General features: G+C 37.7%; 1 protein-coding gene across 2 annotated transcripts in view; it reads right to left on the bottom strand.

Annotated features, from left to right (window-relative positions):
* Positions 1-262: 262 nt before the first annotated feature.
* Positions 263-22,795, bottom strand: part of TIPARP (TCDD inducible poly(ADP-ribose) polymerase) — a 28,238-nt gene continuing 5,705 nt past the window's right edge. For both annotated transcript variants that reach the window (XM_068546145.1, XM_068546146.1), the window contains exons 3-6: positions 9,726-9,894; positions 8,242-8,402; positions 3,034-3,312; positions 263-2,349 (exon numbers count right to left, since the gene is read on the bottom strand). In XM_068546145.1, the coding sequence (XP_068402246.1) occupies positions 1,902-2,349; positions 3,034-3,312; positions 8,242-8,402; positions 9,726-9,894 (1,057 nt within the window). In that variant the 3' untranslated portion in view covers positions 263-1,901. The remainder of the gene's footprint in view (positions 2,350-3,033; positions 3,313-8,241; positions 8,403-9,725; positions 9,895-22,795) is intronic.

Genomic DNA, 22,795 nt, shown 5'->3' with positions numbered 1-22,795 from the left:
GCACTTACCTGCAAAATAAAATATTCACTATTCTCTTGTGACTTATAGTTGAAGTTGACTGCCAGATAATGTATTTTTTGCTGATTCTCAGAGCACAAGTGTTTAGGCAGCAGTTTCTGGTTAGGTCTGTTCATTCAGTCATTCAATCACACATTCATTCAAGCAATCGATCAGCATTTACAGATCACCCACTACGTGTCGAATGCAGTTGTCTTAAATGGAACCAAAACCACAAGAAAAAGTTTTAAAGAATTACCAGAACTTTTATTTTTGCTTAGTTTTATTAAAAAAATAAATATGTCATAAAGCTTTTTTTTTTCCTTTAGGGAGAAAAAAGGGAACAAGTTTCATAAAATCAAATAAGCAACGGTAAGGTGTCTTAACTTGAAAAAGATTGGGAATCACTGGTTTACAAGTTACAACTGAATGAAAGGACAACTGTACCAGCCTCAGTGGGCTGCTTCATGCCAATGGTAGCAAACAACAAGATCTACTAGGGCAAAATAAATTACTGTGTGGAAGCCCTGGTAAGTGCTTAAACAGGCCGAGTCACTGAGACATCAGGATAGATAGATCTTGCTTTAAACAACACAGAAGTTCCTGAAGGGTTGTGTGTAAATGAAATAACCACAAACATACTAGGGGAGCTTGGTACCTGAAAGAATTCCGTGGTGAATTCTTTTGTGAACAACCACTACTGCTTTTATAAATCCAGGTCCATTTGCTTTACTTAAGGCGAAGTACACCAAGCTGCTACCTCTCTGAGCTGAGGCAGTGGCATGTTCACCTAACACTGCTCCTGCTGGGCCAGTGGCACAATTTCCAAGTGTGTGTTTCTGTGAAGTAGTGTAAAATACAGAGTTGGCCAGGGAACCCAGCTGCATCTGGCAAAGCAGGTGGAAGGGTGGGAGCTCCACCTTTAACAATATTTCCATGTCAACAAAGACTTTTTTTTGAGGGTCTACTTTGTGCAAAGCACAGTAAAAAACCTGACCAATTCAGTTACAGATGTACTTCCTTCCTCTAAAACCTTCGGTCAGGGCCTAGGTCTGGAACCCTAAAATAAAGTAATACTTCTAATTCTCGGGACTGGCTTTAACCAAATTAGATGCCCAACTCCTTCAAACTGGGGTGGGATGATAATGAAAGAGACTGTTTTTTCCAACGCTGAAGTTTAACACGAGAATCTCATTTCATGTAGCTAGTTAATGAAAAATTTTGCTGGTGACAAACTTTTCAAATGGTTCCTTTTTTTTTTTTTTTTTTCTTACTTCCTCTAAACAGAACTCTGAGTTCTCGGGTAAACTCTGCAGAACAGTTAAAGTCATTGATGTTCTCTGGTTGGGTGACATATTTCAGTCCTACTGATAGAAATAGAAATTTCTTTCCACCCACCAGAATGTCATGAACTTATCCTACACCACAGCAGTGATGCTTTGCACAGGGATTAAATATGGTAGTACTAGTTTCAGTCAGTTTTAATCTTTGTAAATAAATAGAATCCTCACTTTGCTCACAGCCTCCATTTCATTTGGCCAAACTTCTACCAGGCTTAAGCCACATGTAATTAGTTAGGCTGTTCAGTTTCTTTATAAAAAATGCTTCTAATAACACTGCTGCCTATATGTACAGGTGTGAATGAAAAGAGTATGCAATCTGTAGTCTTTTCCACACTGAGTACACTAACAACAATTAGTAAATAATTAAAGAATAAGTGGTCATTTTAAAACTTGTATTTTTCCTTAAAAAAAAATTTCACTTTCTAGCAACTTAAAAAAAAAATGGGTCTTAAAAGTGCCCTATTAATGTCAATGCTGTTCCCCACTCTGGCCCACCCATCCAAAACCTGCTACAAATGCTGGATTGAGTTTATACAAATAATTTAGCAGTACCAAGATTTTTCAAATGGAAACAGTGTTACTGACTTCTTCATACTGGATAACAAAATAAGGGTAACTCTGGTCATCATTGAAGATGACAAAAATCTGAGGCTCAAAGAAATTATCCACACAAGAGTCATACAGGTCACTGGTGACACTTCCGGGATTCACGGGAGGGGGCCTTCTCATGCCATGGCTGCCCATCGTGTATCTGCCAGTTAGCACTTTAGCCAGAAACATAAAATGGACTCCTTTGGAGGACTTCTTAGAAAAGTTATGCGAGTAGCTTGCCTTCTTTGCAAAATAACTGCCTTGTCCAAACATTGTAGCATGCTTTCCACAGACTCGAGGGTCAAAGTTGTGCTTGCAGATTCCATCTACCACATCCTGGGATGTTCCATGAAATAAATGTCTCTCATTTATCATTCTGTCACGGCCAAACATTTTCCTGTTCATATATTCCTTTTTCCTAAGGCAAAGAGTGGACAGGGAATTCAGAAAAATGAAGGTATAGATCAGTTTAATAGGCATGATGTAGTCGTAAACTTCTTTTTATGGTTTCAATGGGGAGGAAATGTTAAAATAGCTACCAAGGGCAAAATGTCATCAAAGATCATACTAAAAGTTTAAACTTATCTTTTCCACTGCAGACAAGAAAAGCCCTTTCCCTTTTTTCTCCATCAACCATTTGTTCACTTGCTCTCTCTTCCATTTCAAATCTAGTTCTCACATCTTCTCAGGGTGACTTCCTTACCTAATTCCACCAACCTGAGAGTCTCTTAATTCTGAGGTTCCTCAAATCTACATGTATCCCCTCTGAATTACATTAATTTGTTGCTGACTTGAGGCAGCATAGTAAAGCGATTAAGAACAAGGCCTCTGGTGCTAGACTGCCTAGGTTCAAATTCCAGCACCGTATCGTATTAGCTGTATGACCTGTGGCAAGTTACCAAGCTTTTCTGTGACTCAGTTTCCTTTCTGTAAAATGCAGATTGTAATAATCTTTCTTGTAGGTCTGTTATGAGAATTATATGTGAGTTAATATATGAACAAATATGACATTAAGTTCTATGCAGGTCTCTACTATTATGTTCTGCATTTGTCATTAGCTACACCAAGAAAAGCTCTGGAACTTTTCATACTGCTGACTCACCTTTTATATTTCTCCCAAAGAAACTGGTTTTGGACTCTCAGTATTTGCAAAATTCTATATTTAAACTCAGGCACAGTCTTATGAAAAAGATTATAAATGATTCGATAACTTTTGTCCTCTGCAGAAACAGGCACTTGGATGAAGTCCTGAGATGGATGCATATACACCCAAGTTTCAGGGTAAAAGTTTGCTGAGGTGACCCCATCTGGGCAGATGATTTGTGATGATGAGGTTGCTTCAAGAGGCGGAGGTGCCTGTGTGGGAACACCACCAAGTGTCCTACGAGGGAGAGGGAGAACGTCAGTGTAAAACCTCAGCAGTGAGGTGCTCTACATCAAAACCTCCATCTCACATACACTGCTCTACAGCAGTATCTAATATTATAATTTGAATAGCTTCAATGCTTGTTTAAAAAAACAATATAGAAAATGCTATCAACTAAAGAAAAAAAAAAATCTTAGAGCTAACACTGCCTGTACAGAGATAACTAACCTATTATTAGCTTCCCCTGGCCTCCTCCTCGTGGAGAAAACTCTGGAATGTACTGCTGCAAGGCAAGCAAGCAAATGCCAATTTATAAGTATCTTTACCTTCTGAATCCTGGATTCCTCTTTTGCCTGTATAGTTATGCTCCGTTTCAAGGGAGCAACAATTTATATACGTTCCTCAAACTTTGCTGTACTAAGCACAAAACGTATCATTGCTAGAGGCTGTGGACATGGGGAAGCATAGTGAGTGGAGGCAAAGTGAGGCAAAGTGAAGTGGGGTAAGAGGGAGCTTCCAGGGAGATGACAAAATATTAAAAATAAAAAGCTTATACTTTGGTTTTTGTGTAAAAACAAACAAATCATGGAGTAGGCATTGAAAGTTGGCATTTGCTTCAGTTTTTTAAGTATCACATATAACAACAAAACCGTCAATACAATTCAAATGTTATAGCTTTAGATGTGCTTAAGATGGAGCTAATTACTTTAAGCCCTAGACACCAGAATATCCTTGAACCTTAAATTCAGGTCTGTTACTTTGAAGGATGAGTTTAGACAAGCAGTTACTTATTCCTGCCTGATTAAATGATTTAAATCATTTTTCTTAGCCATTTTCAAAACAGAGCAAAAGGGAAGAAGCAGAGAGAAAGATAATCCTGACCCTGAGACCCAGATTCAGGGCTGGGGTACTACTCCACTCATCAGCATACAGTGGTCACGGGGAAGCCCTGAGTCTGCCAAATGGATTAGGAAACTGAAATTTTCAAAAGAGCTTTGGGACACAGAGGTTACAACAATAGGTGAACATACATCTAATCTCCAGGAGGATATTTACCATCAGCCACCTTACACTACTAAGCACATACTGTGGACCAGGCACTTCACACCCAGTGTCACTACTTGTCATAACCCCACACAATGGCTTGGTTATCCCCACTTTTCAAATCAAACTGCCAGCACAGCTAGTAAAGAACAGAGACAGGATATGAACCCAGGCCTATCTACTTTCTAAGCGCATACTCCTTGCAGTTCCATATATTTCACAATTCACATGTACATATATTTTCTTCTTCTTCTTTTTTTTTTTTTCTTTAAACAAGGCTTGAAAGTGATGGATGGATACCAGGATTGCAATTCAGGCCTGCCTGATTCCCACTACCATTGCCACTACCCCACAGCCTTTTGACTTTTAAGAGATGGCTTGCTATAGAGGTACAACCTGCCTCCTTTACCCGCCACCTCCTTCAAGTAGCTGTGCCTATGATTAATGTGCCTCAAAGTCCCTTTGTTAGACAGAGTTCTCGGTGGATCCGGGGCTTGCAGAATCCCCCAGGTGCTTTTAAGTTCAGGAGATCTAAAGGGGTGCTGTTTTCCCCAACCTTCATGACAGAGGGCACAACAGTTCTGGTCTTCTGGAGCATTTTCACAAAGCCCTGACATTCCTCCAGAGCCTTCCTTCACTGGTACATTTTTTTGAAAAGAGGCCCCTACTGTTTTAATCAGACTCTGATAGGTCTGTAACTCCTTAAAAAGCCATCACCATTCTAGAGGAATGGCAGGAAACACAGACTATAAGCTCCTTATTTTTAGCTGTTCCCTCTATCCCTCCTCTGCAAAGAGTGTAAGTCCTAACTCGCCAGTTTTCCCAGTATTGTTAGGGGTTGAAGTTACCAACAGAGGTTTCTGGATTGAAGGAGGAAGGTAAGATTCTCCCAACCACTCTGCCCAAAATAGGTTTTAGGCTGTCACAGCCATACTGAAAACGTGGCACTGACAATAGAAGAGACTGGTCCTTTTCCTTCTGCTAGCACTCCTGCCTAGAAATCAGTTTCACAAAATGAAAGCTTCAAATGTCTCCTTTCCTTTCTCAGGGGACTGGGGGGGGGTCTATGATTTCCTTACATATGCTTGAAGATGAGCCTGTGTAAATAAATCCCATCTATCCTAAGACATTCAATCAGATTTTATGTATTTGGTTAAGCATCCATTCTTACCCATGGATGCTTACTTTCAATAAGCCAACATCTTAATTGGGCTAAAACATAAAAATGTATATAGACATCTGTCTGATGGAACTCTACACTCTGGTTGCCATGGGTTAAAAATACATATTCTAAGCACAGTTACAAATGTAGCTTTATTTTCCAAGAATGCTGAGTCTGTATTCAGCTCATGGGTATTCCAGTGACATACTGCGAGCTTCCCACACTGTAACCAGCCTTCTTTAGAGAGGCAAAGTCAAAGGCTATGGCACTTGTACTCAAGGGCCTCTGAAGAACAAATTTTCCTAATCCAAGGTCACCTTTTATCACTCTCCTTCCCGCCCCTGGCCATTCTGAAAGACGTTTCCTAACCTAACTTCAGTGATGAAGTAAAAATTAATTTTATCCTTTTTGGGGAGGAGTCAAAGAACTCCTCTCAGGCCTTCTCATGACCATGAGGTGATTGCACAGGACAGATGTCCTTCCAGCTGAAATGGACTTCCAAACCTCTAAATCTGATATTTGTGTGCTTATGCAGCCTTAGCTCAAGTATTCTAAGAATATGAAAGAAAAAGATCCTTTTTATCAGCCCTATTAAAAATCAGCAAGCACATGGAAAAAAATTTTAACTATGAGGAATGTTAGCTAAACTTGATTGTGGTAGCCATTTTACAACATATATGTATATTAAGTCATTACGCTGTGCACTTTCAACTTATACAGTGTTTTATGTCAATTATATCTCAATAAAACTGGAAGGGGAAAAAAAGCAGGGAAACCCTCATTTAAAAAGAGCCAAGCTTGCCGTAACTCACGAACGAAGCCCTCGCCTCACCCTCCGCCTCCCTGCTCCAGCATTCCCAATTCTTAGGCCTCTCTGATTCCCTGATAATTGTGGCCTTTTTGACACCTGTGTTTTTCTTTGACCCTTTGTGTTTGCTAACACTTAAAAACAAAACTTTCTTCCTGGCTAAGATCACAGTCTCTCTAGAAATCTACTTCTGAAATCTGCTTTTTGTAATTAGTCTCCCTCCTCTTTCTGCCCTCTAGGCCAGCCCCAGACTCTAGGGCAGACAGGAACTGAAGGCTGCATTTACCCATTCCACCCTGGTGAACTTGCTGCTTCTCTGCTCTTTTCCTCTTGAAATGTCTGCACTCTCTTTGGTTTGCTAAGCTCCTACTTTATACCTGATGATCACTGTTCCAGATAAGAAGACTAAACTAGGAAATTTTAAAAAGAAAAAGAGAGTGACTTTCTTTGTTCTCTTGTAAGCCTATGTTATAAATAGGAAGGCCATATCTGTGGCATTAATTCTACTACTGCTCATATTATTTTTACAGTTCATACTTTTACAAAACAAGCCTAAGTTTAAAAAAAGGTGGGGGGAAGAGGGTATTCCATAATTACATAGGATCGAAACAAATCAATTTTCACTATTCTGTAAAACTCCCCCAACAATGCAGCACTTGAATGAGCATTCTTCCTCTCTCACAGAAGCTGCATCTCACTTGATTGGCTCAGCATGCCAAGCTGCCGGTCTCACTAATGAGTTCTACTGTCTCACTAGGAGGACAATATGTTCCTAACTACTGGACGCTGACACTATCTCCAGCTGTGCTAGTGAAATGGCATTTTTATTAGTTTCTAATAATAATAAAAAAAAAACTAGAACCAAGAAGAAAGCACATATTTACCTCAAGTCAATATATATATTTCTAAAATCTGCCTTATTAACAAATTGTTTTTGGGTACCCAGCATTTCAGGGATTTTTGTTTATATTTTGTTTTTAATGTTCCCTTTGCAATCTCAGAATTAGAATCATTAACACTCTGCCATAATGATCTGGGAAAAACACACTTTGGGCTTGGAATAAAAAACTACTAGTAAGAATACAAAAGAAGATTTTTACCTCAAAGATCAGCAAAAGAGACCAACCAGTATTACCCTAGACCTCCCCAGTTCATAAAACCAAGTAAACCTAGTAGCATTTTAAAAATCAAGCTCTAAATATGGTGTATCTGACTAGAGTAGATAATGATTTCCCTAGAGATACTACCTTTCAGACATGGCCTTGCTAATGGTAATGTGCCCCAGCTTTTGGGACCTATGGAGATGTGCCAGTGGGCTCTCTATAGAGGCAAAAGAAAAATGGCACTTGGGAAAATGGAAGGAGAGCTCACCTATAATTCAGAAGGATGAGTTCAGTCTCGACCTAAAAGTATGACAGGTAATTTTAGTGCGTATTATAGGAAGATGGGGCTTACTGAGCAAATGAGAATGCAAATTATTTGAAAAGGTGAATTCTTCCCATGCAAATTCACTCAAGGAAGAAGAATAGAGAACACCACCTTGAGGGACTCTCTCTCTACTTGCCAAGACAGTTTACCTGGGCTGGGAAATAGTCCCATAACATAGAAGGGTATCTCAATCTTCCATGAAGGAGGCAAATGCAAACTCTGCCTTATTCCAGATACTGTATAAGTACTTTTAGCTGTGGAAAAATGTTAACTCTGCTTTTCAGTTCAAAAAATCCTATAGGATACGCACTCTTTTAGCGTTGGGTTAATTGCAGCTTATCTGAACTATATTTTTTGAAGAATTAAATCTAAAGAATAACTCAGAATTTTATATTCTAGAGGTAATAATCAAGTTAGTCTTTTACAGTCTTTTTCTCTTTGGCATTAAGTGTACATTTACATAAAATGGGAGCAAAGGTGAGACTTTCTGCTGGACACTTACTGTAAATATGGAAGCAGTATAAAACAGGAACGGAAGAGGGGTCTCCTTTTTATTTCTCTCCTGAAGAATGAGTTGTGAAGAATGTAGTGGTTGTTCCACATCATAAATCGGACCTCTTTCAAACCCCGAGAGTTGGCTTCTTCAATCAATCGAATAACAGACTATGGAGTAGAAAACAGAAGGTAAAGGAAAAAAAAAGCAAGTTAAAAAAAGCAATAAATGGTAAATAGTCACTATAAGTTATGAAAAATGTTAATGTAACTAAAGGTAAAAATAGTTAACTTTGCTGTTAACATCAGAAGTGTTTCAATAAAGTACAGAGAGTCAAATTACCTCCTGTTACACGTAGGAATTTTATCTTCTTTAAAGATGCAGAATAGAAAAATGCTTCCTGTTCAGAACATGGATTTCCACCTTATGAAACATGTGAAGGATTAGTCTATTCTATTTTGAGGCTTTAAGAATGTCCTGGAGATTTTTTTTTTATATTTCTTAAGGGAGTTTCAGAACAGGATTTAAGATGGTAGTATATACAGTTCAAATAAACCAATTAAGTTCCAAACCCAAGAAACCTCTCTGAGGAAAAACACAGGGACAGTCCAACTATTCTGAGGATACATTTTAAACAGCCTCTCATTCTCTTTGAAAGGTATTAGATCCTAGTGACTACTTAAGAGTCAGAAATTTTAACTCACTATTGTGTTTTACGCTAATTAACATACTTGGTCATTTTCTTTTGCTATTGCCTTAAAAGAAAACCTAAGGTAGATAAGTCAATTCTCCCTTTTTGTAATACTGGAAATGAACTTAATCAAATTGAAGAAGTCAGATCTTTGGAATGTGAAATTAATCTTTAAGTCCATTTCAGGGCACTTATTAAATGTGACTCAGAATTCTCATTCACAGGCAAAATAAACCACCATCATTTTAAAACCTCGCTTTGTGATGGATGAGCTATTCTTACCATCTCAGACTGAGGATGCATGTGCACATGTGATAGAATTTTAAATGACTGATTTGCCTGACCACAGTTCAGTAAACATTTTCAAGTACTTCTTCCAGGGGCTTAAGGGTGATTGTTTCCCCCTAGACTTCTAAAATGCTAATAGTGTAACACATGATCCAACCACCAGGAGCCAGATATAGCCAATAGTTACACCAGAGCTCATCTCATTAAAATTACTCCAAAGGCGGCACTGAGTCTGAGTACTTACCACATTAAATACTTGGCTCCTATAGTATAAGATACTGGGAAAAGCATTTTCTCTCTGATAACAGTGGTATTCTATTTATGGGTTCCAGATTAATGGAAAAAAATATACTTTCAGAAAAATCAAGAGAGAAAAGCGTTACTCATATCAACAAGACTCAATTTTACATCCATAAGCTCTTTGATCTGCGGTTCTGTCTAGTCATCGTTGAAAAGGAACAGTGAAAGACAAAAAAATTTAAACGCACTTTTGGGAAAAAGAACCTGTAAATACCTCAGGATACTCTCTCCATCCAAAGTGGTCCCTACAGAAGAATTTCCAGACTGTGTGGTAAATAGAGTTGACATTGCTAGAGGGTGGTGTGGACAGCCTTCGCAGTTGGTCAAATTCAGTTGTTTCATACACATTCATGGCATTCAAATCTGCCCAAAATTCTTGTCCTCTAAAAAGACCCAAGAAAAAAATGAACTGTTAATAAATAATGGAAATATCTAAACATCTCATGTGACATTACAAATATCTAGTATAGCATACTGTAGAATTTTCAAAGCTTGTCTTGTTTGGAGTAAAAGGACATCATTGCTGGTTTTTTCCCCATTTCGTATATGCCTCAAGACCAAAACGTGCAAGCCATGGAGTAGGGATTGATTCTATCCCATAACATCACTGGCCTAAACCAATCAACACAGTCCCACCCTCCCTACCACAGTGGGATGAGCCAAACCTGGTCTCAACCAATCAGGGAGTCAGCTCTAGGATGAAGCTGACACAGAAAGCAGACAGAGATTTCTAAATGACTGTCTATAACACACATCCAAATACTCCAGATCCAGTGGCACTCAAAACTGGCTCAGGTGAAATCCAGGTGTTTGGACAGATATTCCCAATAATTAACATATTTCCTTTCAGTAAATCAGGATTTTGAAAAAGGTATTAATTTTGATCTACGGGTTTTGTTGGTTAGTGTGACGCTCCAGACTGCTCTCGGAACATTTGTTTCAAGGACTGTTAATAGTTATTCTGTGCAAAAAGCATTCTGTGGTCAAAAGTTTGAAAAACTTGGTTACACAAAGTTAAACAATTTACGTACTGCAGCCACTCCTCGGTCCCTTTAATATGCTAAGGTAGATATTGAAGTACCATGATGAGGGCTAGAAGGCTAGAAGGTACTCTTCTAAACCTATGACAGTGCTCTCCCTTTTACCCATGAAGACCTATTTAACATCTCTCACTAAACACCCCGGCAAATATGAGGGAAAGAAAATATTTCCCACCCTCCACCCCAATGTTCATAATTTGTGAATCAGGTTCTATTTGAAAAAAGAAAAAAAAAAAAAACCGTCATATACCAACTGATGGTGCCATGGAGCACATAACTTGTAAAACAGCAGTATGTTCCTTTAAAAATTCCTAAAAAGCTTCCAAAAGCCCTAATTTCTTGCTTAATTTCAAGTTAGGATTAGGATGCCTAATTTCAACCTAACTAGTAGGATGTAGTCTTAAATGGAACATATAATTTTAAGTGTGAAATGGGAAGAAGACAATAAAATGTAGTTTACATCACATCTGAACACTACTTTGTTTAAAATTATTTATGGTCAAAAGGAATACGTATTCCAAAATTTTAAAAAACATTTCTGGGAAATTCTTCAAAAAAGAAAAACATTGAAAACTGGAACTCCTATACCTAAATTAAATTTCACATCGAGTTGCTTTAAACAATTTTTCCTTAACTTTAGGAGAATCTGATGTTATCACTGAGTGGAGAGATATTAACCTCTTTCTCCCTGTTAAGATCATGTCCAGTTTCTAAACAGATTTTCCTGTTTTAAGTTTATTTCCCAGTAACTGTTCCTAATTATGAGTTAACAAATCCTCAGTATTTTCTTTATGGAGTTCTTAGAAGAGCAGTCATTATGTTTTAATAACATACATTATAATATAAACAGCCAATGCTTTTTGCTATTAAAGTATCAGATTTTATTCTGGACATCTCTCTAGCAATTTCTGTTTACTCCTGTATTATTAAGACTTCATAGATAATGATTTGCACGAGAAAGACATCTAAAACTGCAGCTTTTGCTACATTCTCTATGTACTTCAGTCCTTTGGGCATTATGAAATTTTTATGACAAATCCTAATTTACTACAATCAACTGTTCTGTGGATTGATGTTATTATCAAAGTACTGTTTTAGCGCTATTTGATTTTCAATATGCTTTAGTAGCCTTGACAAAGACAAAACAACAAATCTGAAAAACATTAAATTATCTTTTTATAAGATTAATTTTACCACCTGCTCTCCCTTAAACAGGGAATCCTTAAAAAATCCAGAGCCGGGACTTCCCTGGTGGCGCAGTGGTTAAGAATCCGCCTGCCCATGCAGGGGACGTGGGTTCGAGCCCTGGTCCGGAAAGATCCGACAGCCGCGGAGCAACTAAGCCCGTGCACCACAAGTACTGAGCCTGCACTCTACAGCCCGTGAGCCACAACTACTGAAGCCCATGTGCCACAACTACTGAAGCCTGTGCGCCTAGAGCCCGTGCTCCGCAACAAGAGAAGCCACCGCAGTGAGAAGCCCGCGCACCACAAAGAAAAGTAGCCCCCGCTCGCCGCAACTAGAGAAAGCCTGTGTGCAGCAACAAAGACCCAATGCAGCCAAAAAAAAAAAAAAAAAATCCAAAGCCAAGAGTTTTTATTCTCCTCAATGTGCATCAGTGTAAAATTCATGCAACACGAATGCCAAATGTTCAACATCTACCACTCTTATCAAGCCATTGTTTCATGTTACCAGAAAGCAGTTATGAGTCGTGTGTGTGGAAATGGTGATGGTGGGCTGTAAGGCAATACACAAATAATTAAGCAGATGCAGTCCCTGGCTTCCAGGGCTTCAAGAGGGAAATAACTAACAAAATCTAAAACCAAAGAAGCAGTACATTTGCCTATCTAAACTCATCGGTGGCAAGTACACTCTGGGAATGAGAGGACAAAGAATGAGAGGACAAAGAATAGAATGAGAGAACAAAGAATAGAATAATGCAGCATTATGGGAGAGGAGATGGCTACTCCTCCAGGAATGGATAAAGGTCAGGAAAAGAAAGAGGCTTTCCAGTATCAATCCAAGATAGCTTTCTGTAAGAGAAAGAATTTTAGGAATAGTTTAATAGGAAATAACTACCAGTAAGTGAAGGTTGTGTGGAAGAACAAGAAAAAAACAGTTCTTCAAGCATTTTGCTTGAAGGGTAGGGACAGGGATGGACAGGAACAGAGAGCTGGAAAAGGAAACCTAAACAAGGGTACATAAGAGATGAGAAAATGTGAACAGGGTATATAACAGACACTGTGAGAGATGTCAGGCCATGAGCTAAGGAGATAAGTCCAGGGTCTCAGAGCCTTAAATAAAGGTTGGAATTTAGAGTATTGAGCAGATTGTGATAAAAGGTCAAAGTAGTAAATACAGGATGTGTAAAAACTGAGCAACAGAGACAGTGCTAGAGATGGGGGTGGAGGTGGGAAGGATAGGGTTTCGTAAAGGCAATATGCAATCATCCTGGCAGATGAGAACCCTATCTGACTTAATGGTAGCCTTACTGAGGGATGGCCAGAAAAGAGTGAGTATGGGAGATAGCCACTGCGCAGAATTTAGATTTGGTTAAATATATCATGTGGCTACAATCAATCAATGTGGACTCACCCAAAATATAACCTTATCATGATGAATTTTAAAAAATATTGTGAACAGATTGCTGATTTTTGCTTTGATGGGAAGAATGAACATGAACTGCTGAAATATTAACAATTCTGTGTCCACATGCTTCACCAACAAACATACCACCACATATACCAATACAAGAATCCAGATACAAAACTAATTAAAAATTCTGAAAAGGACACCCATTCTCATAATTTAGATGCTTTCTAACAATGGTTTTTTTCCTACTTAACAAATACCTTGACACACCAACATTTCCAACATATATTATCAACACATAGAGCACCAACACCCACACTAAGTCAGAAAGTCTGCCCCACACACCATCATTTCTTCTATGTATATTTCAGATACTAAAAAGTAAAAAGGGCTTGCGATATAAATAATAGAGCTGTAATGAAAACCAAAACTATTAAAGAATAGTTGCTGAATGAAACAGAAATTAGTCAGGACATGATCTCTTCACTGGATAAATAGTTCTTGGGACTATGAATTTGGGAGCTCAGGAGAGTGTAACCGTTTTAGGCAATTTCTCTATGAATTGTTTGAAACCAAGAAAGAAATGTGACAATTGAAAACAAACAAAGGTAATCTTAAGTAGACACACTGATTAGGCACTGGACTACATGTTGGGATAAGAAGATGAAAAAGGCAAAATACCCAAAAGTCAGTGGGGAGAGAGAGAGACAAGCAAACCCTGTGGCACAGTGTGAAATGTGGCACAAAGGTGGTCTGGAACAATCCAGAGGCAGAGGGCCTAACTCTGCTGGGAAAGGGGTCACGCAAGGTGGTCAAGGAAGGTGTCCCAGAATGGATGAAACGGGAGCCAAGTTTGGCCAGCCACCAGGCAGACAATGAGAGGCAGGACACCACATGCAGAGTGACTGACATGTGTAGAAGCCAACCAAGCGAGGCACAAGAGACCCAGAGTGAGCAGCACATGCAGTTCACGTGGGAGGTCAGGGTGTATGTGTGTGTGAGTGGGATGATAAGAGATGAGACTGGACTGGATAGGCTGGCTGGGGCCAGATAACGAAGAGCTTTGTATGCTAGGTTAAGAAGTTAGGACTTGATTCTGTGCGCAGCAGGAATCACTGGTGGGTTTCAAAAAGGGTCAGACTTGCCTTTTATAAACGTCACTCCAACAGTAGTGGTATGGAGGACTGATTTGTTTATTTTTGGTAGAGGAAGGTGGGGGAAGGGTGGAGACAGGCCCTTATTTGCTAAATATTTATCAGCATGTTTATTATTAATATTTATTATTCTATGCTTAGCCACCTATAGCTACTAGAACTGCATATAAGGCAAATGATGGTAGAGAACTCAGGAGGTTAACAGTGGGGATGATTTGAGCGTATTTAAGAGTTAGACTCTAACTGCATAGAGGGGCTGAAGGGAGTAGAAAGGGTCCAGGATGTGTCCCATGTTTCTGATCTGGAAGACTGGATAATGGTGCCACTGAATGAAACAGGAGTCACAGGAGACGGAAAACATTTAAGTGGGAAGATGATGCAAATAAGATATAGAACTCAGACTTTAGCAAAGGTCAATTAAGTATAAAGTTTTCTGCACGCTACTCTGTACAGTTTTAACCAGGTGGGTTAGACTTCGGAACCTTGGCTTCCTGCCTATAAAAGTTAACTGGTTTCTACAAGGATAAACCTGTGACCTCAAACTAATCAACACCCACCCTAATCAGCTGGATTAATCAGACACAATTATTTATTACTATGATGTAAAGTGAAAATGTCTCCCCAAACTAAGGGTCATAATGATAGAAGGATAAAGATCAAATGCAATATGGAGACTATTTAGGCTCTTCTGCTACAGACTTGAGACAGGCATGACAGATGGGGTATGTTTGCTGCTGCTAAAGAAATTTCACAGGCGCACGAAATATTAGCTGGCTTTTGAGACCTGGCTTTGATGTTTCCAGGAACTCATTTAGCAATGTTGGAATATCTGGCAGCTTATAGATCCCTTCAAATATGTTACAAGGTGATGAGAATCAAAGCCATGGCATATATAATACCAACATACTTTGTGACAGCAGTGTAGTTATTAAACTTCAGCGGACTATGTACTCTTTCTGCTTTAGAAGCATAGTAACTGTCATTTATTCTGTTACTAATTAAGACTTTTGCTAACACTGACTCGAATAAATAGCGCAAAGCTATTTGGGGAGGCAATAAAAATTATCTATAAAATTATCTATCTTTGTATGTTGCCTATATACAAAGCAATATCTTTCAATATGTACCAGAGGTTAAAATTCTCTACTTAACTTCTACACTATGACATTGGGCCTTGGTAACAACTGGGTTTTCCCCTTTGTATCCAGAAGTAGTTGTAGACACAGACATACCTACAAATCAAAATTGGGAGTTGTTTTTTTTTTTTTTAATTATTTTGCATATGGCCCTCAGTACTTATGAGCAGACTAAGAATCAAATGTTGACTCACAATTAAACCTGCCCACCTCTAAGGAGACCTGACCTATTCAAGGCAGGATTGCTGAGATTTAGATCACTCCGTAAAACAATTAACGTTAAACCTGGTTCATGGATTTACCTCAAAAGATTTTTGGGTAGGTAAAAATATTCCTTACTTTAAGAGTCAATGAGTTTCTGGGGATCAACTTTCTTAGGGCAAACTTCTGGCTGTGTGTGCTGCTCTCTTGGTCCCTCCTAGGACATCTTCGAAGCAGGTGAATGAGAAGGCAGTAAGTTAATGAGTGGATGCTGTGTGGAACCACATTTATTTGTAAACCCCATGTTTGATTTACAAATTGTCAGACATATAATCTGTGGTATTAAAGTGATTCTAGAAGTGAACACAGTGAAATAAAAACAAGAGGATAAGAAATAGGAGAAAAAAGGCAGCCAGGTAGGCTTCCTAAATGAAGGGATACTTGTTTTTAAGCTTTTATTATTCTATATTCTCCAAAAGCATGTGGGGAACTAAACAAATACGTATAACAGTTTATTCTCAAAAAACTCTGTACTAAGACACGGCCATCTGAGTACACCTGTTTCCTAAACCCCTAAATATATCACACATTGAAGTCCCCTCTACCCCATGCAACCACTTAAAGCAAATTACAATAGCCACCTGAGGAAGAGAACCTACTAAAACACTGTTACGTTGGGCTTTTTTTTTTTATTACAAAACTGTAAGTTCAAAGCAAAGAATACAAAAGAACTTTTTAATACAATGTGGATAAGCCTAAAATCTTTCATAAATAAAAATTATGCTTATGAGATCAGAAGATCTCACTGCTATCTATTTATGGAGGCACGGGCTTAAATTTTGCACACTGAAGACATCAAAAATGTCATACAGCCTTAACTTTTATCCCAGTTCAGTCACATATCCTGAGACTCCTAGAAGGTAACTTAAGTGAGACATACTTATCAACCATGGCCTGAAAAGGAACTGAAACAACTTCTACAAGAACAGCTGGGATAGAAAGAACACAACAGATTAAAAAGAAATGTATCATGCCTTATACTACCTTAAATTATGCAGTTATTGCTTTTTATGAAGATGAGCAAATATCCCCTTTAAGTGAAATATTTTTAAAACTGAGAGGTTTCTATCAAGAAAGGAGGTTACTTGTCTCAAAGTAGACAATAAAAAATGTCTGCTGTGTTCTCAGCTGATTAATTAAATTTTGTGTATATGAAATTTGACAACGTCTAAAGTGGTCTGAAATATATTTACTTATAAAACTTTTCTACATAATTATAAAATCAGTTGCATGCAAATGCTGAAATTTCTTAAAAATAATTGTTTTCAAATAACTTCAAACAATTTGGAACTCATTTACACATAAATGAAATACTAATTATAAATAATTACCATAAAATATATCCCCTAATAACCCCTAGTAAGATACAATCTATTAGCTTATTTCTGAATTGACTTTTAAAATTATAAACAAATCCTTTTTATCTAAAAATTTGCCTTGTCTTTTTCCCCAATTAGTACAGATAAACTAATTGATTAGTGACCAAATTAAAAATATACTCATTGAAGGCTTATCATGAGAACCCAGATATAAGTAAGAGGCTCTTAGCATGAGAGACTTAAATGTATACAAACTATATAAAGAATTTATCACTGTCTGAGAGTTTTTGAAGCAAATTTCCGAAAGAAAAATAAAGACTTCCTACAGAAAACATATTAAGAGAATTTTTTTTATTGTCTAGGTTTTGTAAACTATGACCACAAAACCTTTCAAAAGGGTCTTAAGTCAGTAACTTTTCCTAGGGGAGAGAGATTCTACAAAGCCAAGTTTCTCTTTCAATTTTATCAATTAGTTAAGACAGTCTAAGTTAATTTTTAGTAACAAATTAATTGTATCAATAGAAGACTTTACACAAAGTTTCTGATGTGTGGCAGCATTTCTGACAAACCGAACATCAGAAGGCAACCAAGCAAAGTTCCTCCTGTTTCACATACTCTACCCACCCCCCATTCAACGATGTCTTTCTTTTATTACCTTGGAAGGCAAACCTGGTATTTCTCCTGTGCTTATTTTTATTCTCACAATGCCTGGAAATGAAAGAGCGAAGCCAGGTGACAGTCAGAAACCAAAGACCAACCGCAGCAGGAAATTACTTAAAGTATTTTGTGCCATTTGCCCTCCCTATGCCCAGATCAGCTGCAGGAGCTTTGAAGATCACAGGGTGCAGGCAAGATTCTGAAAGCACATGTACTACACTGCAAGCAAAGTTCACTCTGGGACCCCTACCCCTGCCATTCTTCCCTGACTATTCAGTGCTGGTAAAAACCTAGAGCAAAGAAAGTCACACAAACTCTATGGCTGTATGTCAAATGAGAGGGACAGTTTAAGAATCTCTTAATTCAAAAAAGGAAACAAAAAATTAATGTAATAAAGAGAAATTCCTGTAAATGTGGCTTAAACTAAACATTTTCCAATCATTATGAGAAGTGCTAAGTTTCAACATAAGACTATTCACAAATCCTTCCTTAAGCTCAGAAGCAATAGCACCAAAACAAAGGATATCTATTTGCATAAAGAATACAAACTTCCCGATCTCTTTCTCAGATAACTTAGTCACCAGGGATTCTAATACACTCCTTACACAACATTTTGTGGCACACATACTCGCAAATCACTGGTTTCTGTAGAATGTGAAAAGAAACACTTGCTCTAGCATTCCCACTCTCATACATGCTTATCCTTTCATTGTGATGACCATGCAAAGGTTCTTTACTGGTCAAGTGGGTGTTACCAGTAAGTAAACAGCAATAGCAGAGAAAGATGGAGGAGACAGACACATTTTGCGGTGTGGTCACGGCAAATAGGAATGCTCAGTTAACTCCCTTCTATGCTTGTCTTAGCAACAGGGACTGGACAGGTCAGCAAGGAAAATTGGAATTTTCATAATCAGAAGTTTATTAACATAAGCAACTTCTAAATTTTGAGTGCCTGATCACAGAATTAGTCATATTTATTTAGAACAAGACTGCAATACTATCTTTTGCACAAATCAAATATATATCAAACTACCAAGCTAAATAAGTGGAATTTATTTTTACATAAAATCCTTTATTTTCAAAGATTTCAAAATGTATTTCAGAAACTATCCCTTGTAATTTAAAATCCCCCTATTAACAAGGAATTCATCTACATCAGAAATTTGAGGCTTTCAGTTAATGTGTTGGGGACTGGGCTGGATTATGTTTAACACTTACAGGGATTTTAAACAGAGGCGAGTCTGTGCAGTATGATCCCTGGTCCCTAGAAAGCACTGCCATAAATACAAAAATAATATTTGGTTTTGTTAAGGGAGTTCCTTCATATTTAAAAATGTGACTTGTTTGCTCCTAGAAATGAACTTTAATTAGAAATATTTTATTCTTTTGTACAGTTTCTGTTTACGGCGTTGCAAAGTACAGTTCACCTCAAGGGCTTAAGCTATTACCTAACGATTTCAAGCCCAGAATGAAACATAAAATGGCTCAATCCTCAGCACTCTGGTATCTTCCAAAGATACAAATATCATTCATATTCACTTCCTTTTAGCTTAAGACTCTCAGACTTATTTAAAAGAGAAACTCTACTGCTTTTACAAAGGGAGTTTCTTGCAAAACTTACCAGTGTCCAATTTGAACCAGCCTTACAGAAAGCTGTTCCAGGATAATCAAGAATCATCTTGTAACTCAAAAGTACTTAAGCTTTCCTTCCACAAAAAGGCAACTGCAACTCACAAACAGGATACTGGTAATTATCAAAGGTTGATGACCTAGGTTAAGAGGATCTCAGGTCCTATTTTAAATGTGATCAAAATTATTACCATCAGACAAAGGATGCAGAATCTGGTGGTCTCAAATCAGAGGAGGAGATATAAGAGGCCACAGGAAAACAGTCACAATCTCAAATGGCTGGATTTTAGTAGAATTCTGTAAGTAGTCAAGGTTTGTAAGGGCTGCATACTGCTTTTCACCCTTTAGAAATAGCCCCCCAAACCCAATATGAAACTAAGGATCACTAAGATCAAAGATGCACCCAGATGGAATTTACGAATTTACCTTTGTTTTACGGTAGAATGCAAATCTAGAATCTAGAAATTCTAGTGTAACAATGGAAGTAGTTTTACAGGAACACAGTAATCGGTCAAAAGTTGCATTTTTTGCATGTTCACATATGCAGAATGAAGTTTTAAATGTTGAATGGAGTAATTATTTTTTTCTGTTTATTTACAATAAAAAGTAAAAGATTTAGAGTCAACTCAATGAGAAAATGTATAATGAATGTATCATGCAATTATTTTTAGGAACTGTGAGATAACCTTGTAAGTTATTTCCTCCAACTGTCTGATTTAAAAGTTACACATCTTTGCAAGCTTCATTTTCATTACCATGAATATATCAGGAACAGACTGACCCCAACCTGAAGCCAGGTGACAGCTGCTTCAAAAAGTCTAATCTGCTTAGAAAGGGAATAAATGAATGATTGCTATGACAGCTCTACACAGACCCATTAACTTCCCTGGATTAGTATAGACAGAAGCCAATTAGTTTTATTTCATATGTAAATAGCATCATAAAGAGGTACAGAAAATAATTCACTGGATTGCTCTCTCCTAAAGCACAAGGCACATATTTTGAAAGTCACTTCAAACACAGTTCTTGCTTATGGAGCTCTTGCTTTCTCTTAGGCAGGAATTTTTTAAATAAATTCAAACTCATCCAGCTGTGTATATTCAAGAAATACCAGAAAGTCACAAGGCATAGTAAGTTTCAGCTGTTCTCCTCTCTCCAGTATTATCAATAACACATAATGAGTTAGTTCATACATCATCACAGCTGTGCAGGCCAGAGCTAACTCGGCTAATTTAACTATTCCAGTAGAGTTCAGTCAGGAGCTTGCTCTACTTTAGATAATCCACTCTGCAAGTCATACAGAAAAGAACAGCATATGCTCTTTATTATCACTAATACGCAATTCTCCTTGTCTTCTTTCACAGAGTTCCTGTGAAGTCTTCTCATGGTATTGTCCCTTGGACAGTTTTTAAAAAAACAAAAACAAACTTCTAAGAGCCACCAGCAATCAAAATCACTCAAAACTAATTAGCTAAGGCTATGACAACACTCTAGGCTTAAGCTATAAAATTTAAACTCCTTTTTTATCAATATGCTTTAATTCTAAAGAGGAGAAAAGAACACTGTCTTCTGAGAAAAATTAACCATGGAGTCAGTTTGCAACTTTCTTCTTCATCCTCCCCCCTTTGCAGGAAATTCAGAATTAGAAATAATCACTGGTCATATTTTCACTGTAGGTGAAATTACCTACAAAATAAGGTCAGCACAGCGCCTCTTCCTTATGGGCTATAATAACTAGAAGACTATCCTGGCACACTTTAAGATGAATGTAATGTGAAAACCAATGGTGATCGCAGTTGCTGAAGGGAGATTTGCACATCCTCCACAATTTCAATTATCCACAACAGTATTCCACACAGTTACTGAGACCCTTTTAAAACTGCTTAGTCCTGCCATTTAATATCATTTTCTACTAAGGATGAGTGCCTAAACTGTCAGAGACTATGTTTTCTTAATGGAAAACACAACATTCGATGTTGTTTTCTTAACTGCTTATCTGGAATTTGGAAATTCTCCAAAGCCCATCCCGTGTGCAAAAGCCTTAGCATCTAAATATGGGGAGTTCATACATACAACTAGTTTCCAGTTGATTTTGCAGATGTACAAAAGGAATGAGAAAGCAAAGTGGAATGGTATAATTTGGGGTGAAGGCAAAATTGGAAAAGAGTAATTAATTTCATTATAATGAACCAAGCAGGCACTTTTATTATTAAAATCCTGTTTTTACACGTGTTTTTAGTATCTAAGCATCTTGACTAAAGGGTTGGAAGGCACCTGTGAACTTATCTAGCTCAACTTTCCTTCCATTCACTCTTGAGAATAAAATGAACACTGCACATCTAATTTGGATTAAGTTAGATGTTAAATCCATTTGCAAAAACCAAAGAATTTTATCTACACAGTTTGAAACTATGAACTTTTGTCTCTGCTAGAGACTCAGAACTATGAACTTTCCCCAAGTTCCACACAATGAACTATTATGGGTATAGTATATAATAATGATTTACCAAGTCATATAAACTGCTGAAAACAAGTGGGATAAACAACTGCCATTCATTATTCCTGAATCCAAAGACTGGTTCGACTTGGGTATATACACAGCTGAACACACACTTCCTGGTTATGTGCAATCTGCACAGATAGACCAGCTTTACAGGCCTGACCACAGAGATTAATAGCTTTAGCCAAATAATGTGGTAACCATGTGAACCTGGGCTGCTCCAGCTTGTTTGTGAATCTCTCAGCAAGGCTCAACATGCCGTTATCTGCATCTTGTTGCCAGGAAACACAACATCGCTTTGGAATACAAGGAAAACCAGGTTGCAATGACTACAGGTCAACTTCCCAAAAGCCTAATTTTTGACATTTAGCTATCTACAATCTTATAACATTTCTTACTGTAGTCCACAGAGAACTTCACTTTACTAGTAATTAACTGTTAATACTTTTTGCCATTTTTATCAGGGCAGGACCACTTATAATAATTCACTCATACTTCTCTCAAGTGTCAAATAAACATTAATTTACTTCCTTAAAACTGATCTGGAAATCAAGCACTCACTGCAACTACTTTATAACTGATCCAACAATGAATGCGTATGGGCTTTTATCTATGTCTATTCTTCAGCAAAGAAATTTTACCAAAGGATAAAATACTCAGTGTGCTGCTATCCTAAGAGTTCCTGGATTTTCTGGGAATCAAAATACCTGTCTTGCCTTGCTCAAGGTAACAGAACGTAATGTGTTGGACAATAATCCTGCTAGTTTCTTCCTGAGCAATTCAAACAGATAGAAACTTAATGTACCAAGATGCTGAAGTGCTTAGCAGACTGGAAATTTGCTTTATAAGAGTGAAGTGGGAGGCCACTCTTCTGCACAGTTTTGCAATCTAGAGATGGAAGGATTAGAGTGGCTTTGAAAGTATATAAAATTAATTACCCTTGACATACCAATCAGAATTGCTAGCTCATGGGCAACAGAGATTTTGGACAATACC

This window comes from Eschrichtius robustus, chromosome 6 (assembly GCF_028021215.1).
Source record: "Eschrichtius robustus isolate mEscRob2 chromosome 6, mEscRob2.pri, whole genome shotgun sequence".
Taxonomy (NCBI): domain Eukaryota; kingdom Metazoa; phylum Chordata; class Mammalia; order Artiodactyla; family Eschrichtiidae; genus Eschrichtius; species Eschrichtius robustus.
Note: the sequence above shows the minus strand (reverse complement) of the source record. Positions and strands in the feature narration are given on the sequence as shown.